We start from the raw sequence: 12,528 nt of genomic DNA, 5'->3' as shown, positions 1-12,528 counted from the left end.
TATGAGCTGTTTCTTCAACAGCGTGTGTATCACTCTTTTATACCCCCCAATACAAGAGTGTAAAGGGCTTATTATAAAGTCTCTGTGTTTACACTAAACACTCTGATACCTTAGAGAATATGTTTGTCTCTTTTTTCTTTGTTTTACACATTAATGAGGCAAGTTAGAGTTAGAAACCAAATAAATAATGGTTTCATGAAAAGCATTTGGTTCATATACAGGGGTTGGACAATGAAACTGAAACACCTGGTTTTAGACCACAATAATTTATTATTATGGTGTAGGGCCTCCTTTTGCGGCCAATACAGCGTCAATTCGTCTTGGGAATCACATATACAAGTCCTGCACAGTGGTCAGAGGAATTTTAAGCCATTCTTCTTGCAGGATAGTGACCAGGTCACTACATGATACTGGTGGAGGAAAACGTTTCCTGACTCGCTCCTCCAAAACACCCCAAAGTGGCTCAATAATATTTAGATCTGGTAACTGTGCAGGCCATGGGAGATGTACAACTTCACTTTCATGTTCATCAAACCAATCTTTCACCAGTCTTGCTGTGTGTATTGGTGCATTGCAATCCTGATACACGGCACCGCCTTCAGGATACAATGTTTCACATTGTCCACAGCCCAAGATTTGCGCTCCTTGCACCATTGAAACCAACGTTTGGCATTGGCATGAGTGACCAAAGGTTTGGCTATAGCAGCCCGGCCGTGTATATTGACCCTGTGGAGCTCCCGACGGACAGTTCTGGTGGAAACAGGAGAGTTGAGGTGCACATTTAATTCTGCCGTGATTTGGGCAGCCGTGGTTTTATGTTTTTTGGATACAATCCGGGTTAGCACCCGAACATCCCTTTCAGACAGCTTCCTCTTGCGTCCACAGTTAATCCTGTTGGATGTGGTTCATCCTTCTTGGTGGTATGCTGACATTACCCTGGATACCGTGGCTCTTGATACATCACAAAGACTTGCTGTCTTGGTCACAGATGCGCCAGCAAGACGTGCACCAACAATTTGTCCTCTTTTGAACTCTGGTATGTCACCCATAATGTTGTGTGCATTTCAATATTTTGAGCAAAACTGTGTTCTTACCCTGCTAATTGTACCTTCACACTCTGCTCTTACTGGTGCAATGTGCAATCAATGAAGACTGGCTACCAGGCTGGTCCAATTTAGCCTTGAAACCTTCAGTTTCATTGTCCAACCTCTGTAACATACACAGTATGTTATTTGTATCATAAAAAAAAACATTTTTTGAGGTTTTTAAGCAGACAAACATCACATACATATATAACATGCCAGGAAGCATAAAGGCTTAAAGAGTTTTAAATTTAAGGTTTTAACTTCATTCGGTAGAAACGTATTCTTCTTTTAGTTTTTATGTTCCATGTGATGAGTGTTCATGGGTTGGTCTCAAGACAGTTAAAGTTCAGACTTGGGTACAGGGTCATGAGTTTCTAATTCTTAAATACATCATCTTTATTCTCATGACCCTGAGAATGTGAAACAACTGCAGGGTGTTTGACTGTGTTTATGTTGTTAAATATCCTAATATGACAGCACATCATTTTTATTTTGTCTGTTTGCAGTTTGTTTGTATTTGTTTGTATTTATTTGTTTTTGAGATCATAAAATGCAACACATTTTCTGCAGTGACTTGTTGCTCTGGAGAAACCAGACATAAGAGAAGCATCAGTTTTACTGAAGGCGAGGACAAAATAAACGATGCACATGTTTTGATCATAAGTTTCTGATGCAAAAAACTTACATAAAAATGTTCTAAACAGACAATCTGCTGTCTTGGTTATACACAATGATCCCTGTTTGTATCTCTTAACACAGTGGTGTTGGAAATAAAATGCAGTTTCAATACATATTGTTTTAAAGATCAGTAATTAACAAAGATTGTAACATTTGCATAAATTGGTCTGAAATACTTATTGGTCTGTTAGAGCGCCTCCTGTGGAGCACCTGTCCAGGTTCTGCTGGGTTTTTGTACAGCTCTGCTGCTTGTTTGTGTCACTATTGTCCAGTCTGACAAAGTAATGAACAGCAGAATCTTCAGGATGCAGATTCTGTCCATTCAGTCACAGTTTTACTGGAAGAGTCTCCATCTATACTGAATTTATTCTTCAGTGAATCTTTGTAGTATTAACCTCCACCACCATGTTTCATCCGGATCCACTCCAGTCCTTTCCCAACAGGCTGTCTTATCCAGTCTGTCCAGTAGCTGCTTAGTTCATAAGAAGGCCTGACATCTGATGGTGAGACGTTGACCTGACTGCAGAGTCACAGAGGCTGGCTGTGTCAGCTGTTCACAGTTCACATCTGTGGAGGAAAATATTATATTTAGGATTACTATATAAACCATAATCAGTCAGTAAAGTGTGATCATGCTGTAAATGTTGCTCACAGGATCCAGCAGCAGCAGCAGCAGCAGAGATCATGTTGGTGCTGATGGTGATCTGTTGGGAGTTTCTCTTCTTCTGCAGCTGACAGCATCAGATCAAGTCTTTAAACCACAACACTTTATTTGCATAATGATAAACAGCCAGTGAGAGTCTTGGCCACCTAGTGCAGGATAATATTTCTGTTCTTTCAGCAAGCATAAATGAACTAATTGCCTTAATTTACAATGTTTGTGTTCAAGTCATCTAGTGATTGTGGGAAACAGAGATTAACTTTTATTTCCTTCATTTGACTTATTGTTAACTCATTTTATTTTGTTCTTTGTTTTCCTTCTGGGTTGCATGACATATGAGATACTTTTAATTAAAGCAAATTGACCAGTCAGTATCTCTAACAGCAAAATATATTATACATTTTCTATTATAATGCTGCTGTTCAGGTAATAATGTGACTGAATGGGAAAGAGGAAACAAATTTTCTTGCTTTATTTTGACTTAATGTGTTCATCAGTGGTTTTACAGCTATTTTTCTAATAGCATCACATACATTTAACACATTTACAAATAGTTTCAAGGTATGTTTTAAATCAGCAACATGTTTCATAATTCATATATATGAGTAATCATTAATATAACATGTTAAAGGCAGTTAAAAATAGTAAAATAGTAAAATCATCTGCTCATATTTCATATGTTTTTGAAGCTGAGTTATGATTTTCTTTATGAGCTAGCCTTTTTGTTAGCTGATTTACAGTATATGTTTGTCAATATCTTGAAAATCAACAAGCATAAAGTATTATCATTTGGAAGAGTATTTCTTTAGTGTCTCACAGGTAGTTGCTGTCTGAATGCTTTCTTCACTATGTAGTAAATTACATACACAAATGCCTATTTTCAAGAACGTTTCTAATTTTTCTTTGCATTAATTACAATAAAGATTAATATTTATTTCACTGCTTTTCACTGTGTATGCCTCTGTGTCTGTCTTTGTGTATGTGACAGATTCAGCAAGATATCAAACACATGTCCCTGAACCCAAATGCCATGAATCACCCCCCACAGCACATGGGCACACTCCCACAGGAGAGCTTCATCCCCGAAAAGCCGATGAAGCAACACCCACACAGCGCAAGCTCCACACACAGCCCCGCTCCAAGCACCCCCGCCACGTCCCACCCTCACCACACAGCGCACCGCGACAACAAGGCAAGGCCCCCGCTTAACGCCACCCCAGCCACGCCCACTTGGCACAACTGGGCAGACACCATCGAGCACCGAGCTCACAACGGAGCCCCCGACCCAACACCAAGACGGGACAACCTCACCCTGCAAGAGGTCCCCGGCCAGCGGCAGGTGCTCGGGACCGGCATCCCCCACCCCGCCCCCGCAACCACACAGACACACCACATCACTGCCACTGAAACGATAGCCCAGGTAGAAACATTATCCAGCTAAGGTCTACCATCGCCGCTCAGCCAATCCAGATGCTGGTGACCCCGCATCCAAGAAGATGACACAACCCCCTCACCCCACACGCAACAGTCCCCCCCCCCAGACACAACAGCCAGCAGAGCAGCACACCGCCAAGCCTACCCAACCGTTCAGCCACCGTCAGCAGCCCCAGCCCATCAGTCCTTGAGAGGGAAACATGCACAAGCTGAGTAACCAGGCCGGGCAAGCCAACCGCCCCAGGCCAAGCACATCCCATCAGCCGCCTCAGTGCGGGCACAAGACATGCTCCACCACCCCACCCACCTGACCGCCAACCGTAGCCCTGCGCCCTGCCTGGGGTAAGAGCCACAGAAGGAAGCATTGGAGGAAGGCCACAACAGCACGCCAAGGACCGGGCACCCCGCCAACCCCACACCCAAACCCCAGAGGAGCTCCAGGATGCCGGCCACTCACCCTCGCGCACGGCACACCCCACCGCACCAAGCAAGCTGGCCAGCCACATCTCAATCAACACTGCACACCACCCTGGCCAAGACCCCCTCGCCGGAGCCCGACGCCTCCCCAACCAACAGACCGGGCACCGAAACCGGGAATCGGTATCCAAGGCAATCCAAACAATCCCGAGAGGGCCAAAGAGCCCCGGCACCAGACAACCCCCAAGACAATAATATAATACATTTTGTATTTCTAACAAGCGTGGAGTCCCAACTTAAAAGGGAATAAGATTTTGAATTTCTATATCAGTATCACGGATTTATGCTGACTTTTGACAAACATGCAGGGAAACTCTTAAAAACTGTTTAGAATATTTCAATGAATAGTCTCCTTTACTACATTAGCAGTAGTACAATTATGTTATTGCATGCATTATTTAGCTCAGGCACATTTACTTCTACTATTTTCATGAGCCAGGCCTTCCCTATAAGAAAGATTAAAATTTTCCCTTCTACATCACAACAGAGACCGAGATGTTTTCAAACCATCACACTATGGAGCATATTTCTAAATTGTGCCATTTTCTGAGTAAATGTGTGTCATTTACATCAGTGTTTGACTGAGTGTCAAACACTGACACTCAGTCAGTGTTTGACCATCAGTACCTGCAGACATACAGATCATTATGTTCTGAACTATAATAATTGTGTATTTATGACTAAAGAGGTTCCTTTAAGGACCCTTTGTTCTTACCTGTCCAGTTAACTGTCAGGATGAGAAAAGCAATCACAACCTGATGAGGTCTGATCATTGTAGCAGCCATTTGTCTCTGCTCAGTCTGCAGTGTGTTTGTCTCTGATTTACTGCAGGTCTTTAACTCTGTCACAGACATGTAAAGGTGGAAGCAGAACAAGTTTTACATCAACTCCTCCCCCTGGAAATGAACTGAACTCATCTTGACTTTCTGCAGACATTTGATTTTAATAATTACTTTGGTTTATTTTTGGACAAATTGATGGTTTAAGTTAAACATTCCTTTCAAATTTATCATTACTTATGTTCAAAGCTATAAACATTTAAAACCAAATAATGACAAATCTTATGAGTGTCTGCACTAATCATGTTAGAGGAGACCATTTTAGAAATAATGTCAATGTGTCTCTACATGCTCATCCGGGAGGAGGGAATGCTGCAAGACACTGACTGGATGCAATCTACTGGGTTTCCTTAGACAGAAAAACGTGTTATCCAATTTGAATAAATGACTGAATCTGACTGCACTGTTCAATGATTAGGATTAATCATTGTAGCAGCCATTTGTCTCTGCTCAGTCTGCAGTGTGTTTGTCTCTGATTTACTGCAGGTCTTTAATTCTGTCACAGACATGTAAAGGTGGAAGCAGAACAAGTTTTACATCAACTCCTCCCCCTGGAAATGAACTGAACTCATCTTGATTTTCTGCAGACATTTGATTTTAATAATTGTTTTCATTTATTTTTAGACACATTGATGGTTAAAGTTAAGGTTTTCAGTTCGTTTATCATTACTTTTGTTTAAAGCTATAAAATCAGAAACATTTTTTAATCTAAATAATAAACCAGTTACCACGCTCTTTATAGAAATTGGGAAACTACATATTGAATAAAAACCAATTGATACGAGCTATTGCTTTGTTTTGAAGCCCTGACTTTCTGGCGCAGTAACACACAGCAGAGTCTTCAGGCTGCATATTCTGTCCATTTAAGGTCACCGTTTTACTGGAGCCATCTAAAGTGATGCTGAACTTGTTATTTAGTGAATCTTTGTACAGTGTGATATGTCCAATTCCAGATCCACCAATCCACTCCAGTCCTTTCCCAACAGTCTGTCTGATCCAAACTGTCCAGTAGGTGCTGATAGAATAAGAGACCTGACAGCTGATGGTCAGATGTTGACCTGGCTGAACAGTCACAGAGGCTGGCTGTGTCAGCTGTTCACACTTCACACCTGTGGAAGAGGAATAAACATGATGGATCTTATTATCAGAAAAGAAAACAGTCAGTGTGAAGTGATCATACTGTCAGTGGATCTGCCTCGGTGAGACTTACAGAAACCAGCAACCAACAGCAGCAGAGCTACAGCGAACATGTTGGTGTTGAAGATGATCTGATCTCTTCTTCTTCAACTGACAGCATGAATGCAAGCCTTTAAACCCTCTATTTGATTTGCATAAAGACAGACAAGCCTCCTGGTATTTTTTGAGAACATCCAGTGATATGTCTTAATTTAAAAAGTTAACACTGAATTTATTTGTATTATTTTTTCTTATTTAAACGAAATTAACAAACTCTATATTTAAAAAAGAAAGAAAGCCACATCTTATAGGATTATTATCACATAATTATCATAAGATTACTGTGATTACTGAGTTATTTTTAAGATTATTCTCTTACACAGTTTTGTACTACCTGCTGATTAATAATTTTTTCTCTATTAATCCATATGACCTCTGTCATTAAAAAACTGTAATCTGAAGTATAGGAGGTGAAAGGTCATCCTTATGAAGAGGGTCAGTAGCCTTTCAATCAGTTGTGTTCTGAGTAGACCACCATGTTGATTTTTGTTGTGTTTAGTGAAGAAGGATTTTAAGGTGTTCTTGTAAGCCTAAACCTGTAACATTAACACTGAACATGTCAAAATCAACAGATGTTTGGACTTGTGTTTGCCTTTTGATAATTTCCTTGTTGATATATGCTTTGGGTCCTGCTTTATTCAGTTCATTTCTCTGTGTTCATTATTGTTTGTAAGGTGTTATTATATTAGTTTATTTTCTCATGTTTCCCTTATGTTATCATTGTTCCCCGCTGGATCCTTCCATAGTTTCTGCTCTGTATTCAGTTGTTGCCATGCCTGTGATCTTTCTGTTTTACTCCCTGTTTTTCTGCCCAAACTTCAGAATGGTTTATAAGGCACAGAAAATGTTTAGGTCTAAAACTTCTCAAAGTCATTTCTCCAGTGTGAACCTTCTCGACTCCTCATATCATCAGAAATGTGTGTATCTCAATATTTGCTGTGACAAACATAAATGGTGTTAGTGCGCCCCCTGTGGAGGGTTCATTTTTAAACTATTCATGCACTGCAGAGTTTTTGTTCAGTGTTTCTACTTTCTGTGTCACTGTGGCTCTCGAGCACAATAATAAACAGCAGAATCCTGAGCTGTCAGACTGTTCATCTGCAGATACACCTGAGTTCTGCTGTTGTCTCTGGAGATGGTGAACCGGTTTCTCACTGAGTCAGAGTAGTAGATGTTTTTACTATCCCAGCTTATAGTTGAGATCCACTCCAGTCCTTTTCCAGCAGCCTGTCTGATCCAAGCTATGTCAGGAGTACCAAGCCCAGAATATGTGCAGGTCAGTCTGTGGGATTCTCTAGGTCTTTTAACCACTGGTTCAGACTTAGTCAGTGTTTGACCATCAGTACCTGCAGACATACAGATCATCAGGTTCTGAACTATAATAATTGTGTATTTATGACTAAAGAGGTTCCTTTAAGGACCCTTTGTTCTTACCTGTCCAGTTAACTGTCAGGATGAGAAAAGCAATCATAACCTGATGAGGTCTGATCATTGTAGCAGCCATTTGTCTCTGCTCAGTCTGCAGTGTGTTTGTCTCTGATTTACTGCAGGTCTTTAACTCTGTCACAGACATGTAAAGGTGGAAGCAGAACAAGTTTTGCATCAACTCCTCCCCCTGGAAAAGAAACTGAACTCAGCTTGATTTAATTTAGAGATTTGTCTATCATAATTGTCTATTTTTGGACATATTGATGGTTTAAGAAAATGTTCTGTTTCAGTTAATTTATCATTACTTTTGTTTAAAGTTCTAAACATTTAAAACCAAATAATGACAAATCTTATGAGTGTCTGCACTAATCATGTTAGAGGAGACCATTTTAGAAATAATGTCAATGTGTCTCTACATGCTCATCCGGGAGGAGGGAATGCTGCAAGACACTGACTGGATGCAATCTACTGGGTTTCCTTAGACAGAAAAACGTTTTATCCAATTTGAATAAATGACTGAATCTGACTGCACTGTTCAATGATTAGGATTAATTGGAATGTATGGACCTGACTTTTGTGAAGTGCCTTGAGACAACATGTGTTGTGAATTGGCGCTATATAAATAAAACTGAATTGAATTGAAGCAGATGTGGCTACAAACTTTATTGTAATCTTTTTATTATTCATTATTATTTTGTTACATAAAAAAGTCAGAAACTTGTTTAGATCTAATAAATAAAACAGTTGACACGCTCTTTGTAGAAGTGGGTAAACATTTTTTTTTTTTGCCAAACCACAAGTTGAACAGAAGCCTGAAGAACAGGAAATGACAAATATTAATATGAGCTGTTTCTTTGTGTTAGGAGCCCTCTGAATTAATGTTTGTAATCATATTTAGAAATGTTGGTTTATTTTAATGTTCTATCTTTCTATTCAAAATCACTTTAAACTTTTAACAACATTATTTGAAAACATTTATCAAGCTCTTAGAAGTGGGAAACCCATCTTGGTTTCAGTCTGAAAATCTAATTGATATGAGCTGGTGATTTGTTTTGAAGATCTCTGAGGTTTTATTCTTATTTATTATATGTTTATTCAATGAAATTGTGAAAAGATTTTAAAATTTTCCAGGTATATTTAATGATATGACACAATATGAAGTGTCTATCGCAATTTTTTTGTCTCTTTTTGACATTTCCGTTTAATACATTTATGTCAGGGATAAACTTTGCATACCTTTTTAGTTTGCCATTTATCCTGTATATGTTCCATCCTTCGCCCACCCAACCAATCCACCCCAGTCCTTTTCCAGCAGGCTGTCTGATCCAAGCTCTTGGGTAGAGAGAATAAGAGACTTGACAGCTGATGGTCAGATGTTGACCTGGCTGCAGAGTTACAGAGGTTGGTTGTTTCAGCTGTTCACACTTTATATCTGTAGAGACAGAGAATGTAAAAAGAGTAAAAACAGTAAACAGACTAATGTGATAATACTGTACATATTTCTCTCTCAGTGAGACTCACAGGATCCAGCAGCAGCAGCAGAGCTACAGATATCATGTTGGTGTTGAAGGTGATGGTGGGAGTTTCTCTTCTTCTGCTGCTGAATGCATGAAATCAAGTCTTTAAACCTGAATGTTCCAATTGCATAATGACAAAGCAGCCTGATAATATATTTTTCTGTGTTGAAACAAACAGCCATAATAGCCAGTATTTCTGAATGTATAGTGCTAACATTAAAACGATTCTGTGCTTTTGAAGGACAGAAAAAATACATTCTATTGACCTCTTTTCTGTGTACACCACTGATTTTGATCATATTTTGTAACCACATATAAATTTTAAGGTCATTAAATGACTTCAACGTCTGTCTTTCTGCCTCACTTTCACTCTTTCTACAGAAATGAAAAATAATAAAATTGCATTCGTTATCATAGCGACTGAGAATTAGAAGTTACCTGTTAATAAGAAAATGAATCCTTGTCTTGTTTTAATCATGTCATAAAAAACGTACCGTTTATACTGCTGTCCGATCCTGGGAGAATATATTGACATATTTTTTGTGATGGGTCTTTGCCAAAGAGAGGTTCAGGACTATAGAGAGTTGTGATAGATAATGACAAATCTTATGAGTGTCTGCAATTATTATGTCACAGGAGACCATATTAGAAATACTGTGAACACGAAGCAGAGGTGGCTAAAAAATGCAGATTGTTTTTAAATTCAGGTTTATTTGTTACTTAAAGCAACTCCGAAACTTGCTTTGATCAAAATAATCCAGTTGCCAAAGTCTTTGTGGAAGTGGCTAAACAACATTTCTTTCTGTTAAACCACAAAATGAACAGAAGCCTGAAAAACAGGAGATGACAAATATTAATTTCAGCAGTTTCTTTGTTTTGAAAGATGTCTGAATTTCATTTATTTTAATGCTATTTTTTCACGCATAAAACAACTTCCAATTTTTAACGGTGTTAATGAAACTTGTGATCTAAATAATAAACTTTTGAAAGCTCATTGTAGAAGTGAGAAAACCACATCATGAATAAAAACCTGATTGATATGAGCTGTTGCATTGTTTTGGAGCCCTCTGGGTTTTTATTCTGGTTAATTACATGTTTGTTTAATAAAACTGTGAAAAGATTTTAAAATTTGTCAGGTATATTTCAGAATATGATTTTTTTTTATTTGAAAGGTTTTGTTTGTTTTTGTTATTTCAGGTATATATCAACATATCAGGGATAAACTTTGTATACCTTTTATTTTTCAATTTAGCCAAACATAAAACTGGTTCAAGAGCGCCTCCTCTGGTGATTTTATATTACATCTGTTCTGAGGGGTTTTTGTACAGCTCTGCTGCTTGTTTGTGTCACTGTGGCTCTCTGGCACAGTAATAAACAGCAGAGTCTTCAGGCTGCATATTCTGTCCATTCAGAGTCACTGTTTTGCTGGAGGTGTCTAAGTCAATACTGAACTTGTTCTTCAGTGAATCTTTGTACAGTGAGTTTCCATCACTATCATTCACCCCAATCCATTCCAGTCCTTTCCCAGCAGCCTGTCTAATCCAAGCTGTCCAGTAGCTCAGATCATAAGAAACCTGACATCTGATAGTTAGACGTTGACCTGGTTGCACAGTCATAGAGGCTGGCTGTGTCAGCTGTTCACACTTCACATCTTAAAAGATAAAATAGAGTGTATTAATTTAAAACACTGTTAACAGTTTGAATGGTTTAACCTCAGTTTTCCAGTGAGACTCACAGGATCCAGCAGCCAGCAGCAGCAACAGAGCTACAGAGAACATGTTGGAGTTGAAGATGATCTGATGGGAGTTTCTCTTCTTCTGCAGCTGACAGCATCAGATCAAGTATTTAATCTGGAAATGCCTTGTTTGCATAATGACAGCCCCCCACCTGTCAGTATTTTTGACCAGATATTGTAGGAAGTTTTTTTTTTTTTTTTAACCAGCATGCAACAACACTTATACTGAATTTACAATGTTAATGTTAGATCATTATTTTCCATTCTTTGAACTGATTTATTGTTTATTTTATTGTGTTCAATATTCATATAGTCATGAATGACATTCATCTTGGTATATTAAATATTACCATATGGTGGATATAACAATTTACACAATTACAAACAGATTTTTATAATGTAAAAATAAGACAATGAAAAATTATGATTTATAAATTTTTTACTTTTAATGCAACATCAATTTTGTATAAATCCTTACAGGGAATATTGTACCTTTTCGCAATGTCTTGACCTCTAGCTACAATATTCTCTGTGCAGCTGAGCTACCTCTCTGTTATTACATTTAAATTTTGCAAGTGGAACTGGTGCAAGTTTACAATTTAATGAACATTGAGGAGTTTATAAAGCATGAAATAGTAAAACTAAACTCTTTAAAAGTTACTTTCATTATTTATTCTTCAAAATGAAGAAAAAATATTTTGCTGATCACTGCTAACTTACTAAATGAGTTTAAAGAAAATCTGCTGGTTGGAAAGTTTTTATAATGATGCACAGTTACAGGCCAAAGGTATCTGTTAGGGGAAAAATGTAAATATCTGTAGCAACTCGGGTTCTATGACGCAGTGAAAACAATTATGAAGTTGTTGAGGCATTACTGAGAAATGATGTTCCTCCATTGCTGAAAACATTAGATGGAAACTGGTCAAGAAGGCTACAGAAGGCCAGCAGCAACATTTAGTTTTTTGTTGTTGTTTGTTTATTTTTTTAACATCTAGACTCAACTTCTTAATGACAGTATTTATGCTGTACGGCCAGATGTTATTTGAATAAATGAAAGAAAAACAAGAAAACTGACAGATCTACATGCAATAATCAGTTGAATGTGGTGTATTAAGAAGCCTAAACTGTAAATTAACTTCTGAATACATAATCTGCTGTATGTAGTAATCGTACACTTTGAATGTAAGGTAAAAACCTAATGGCACTAAAATATGAAATGTCAGAAACAATCAGTTTAAATATGTATGGACTGTATACCAGTTCATTAATTACAGTAGAAAATATTTTAAAAAACTACCAGGTTCTGATTTTGTTGATATTCATCAAAGTCAGTCATACAGTCAGTCAGTCAGTCAGTCATTTTCTATTCCACTTCTTCCATAGTGGGTCATGGGAAAGCTGGTGCCTATTTCCAGCAGTCTATGGACAAGAGGCAGGG

General features: G+C 38.3%; 2 gene segments (V, D, J or C); both read right to left on the bottom strand.

The window, feature by feature from the left end:
- Positions 1-2,241: 2,241 nt before the first annotated feature.
- LOC124863086 lies at positions 2,242-6,442 on the bottom strand. The segment is given in 5 exon segments: positions 2,242-2,330; positions 2,416-2,494; positions 3,939-4,044; positions 5,986-6,283; positions 6,385-6,442. Coding segments are annotated over 5 exon segments (612 nt in total).
- Positions 6,443-10,677: 4,235 nt separating this feature from the next.
- Positions 10,678-11,209, bottom strand: LOC124862288. The segment is given in 2 exon segments: positions 10,678-11,006; positions 11,091-11,209. Coding segments are annotated over 2 exon segments (348 nt in total).
- Positions 11,210-12,528: the final 1,319 nt, after the last annotated feature.

The sequence above is a fragment of the Girardinichthys multiradiatus genome, chromosome X, assembly GCF_021462225.1.
Source record: "Girardinichthys multiradiatus isolate DD_20200921_A chromosome X, DD_fGirMul_XY1, whole genome shotgun sequence".
NCBI classification, from domain to species: Eukaryota; Metazoa; Chordata; class Actinopteri; order Cyprinodontiformes; family Goodeidae; genus Girardinichthys; species Girardinichthys multiradiatus.
Note: the sequence above shows the minus strand (reverse complement) of the source record. Positions and strands in the feature narration are given on the sequence as shown.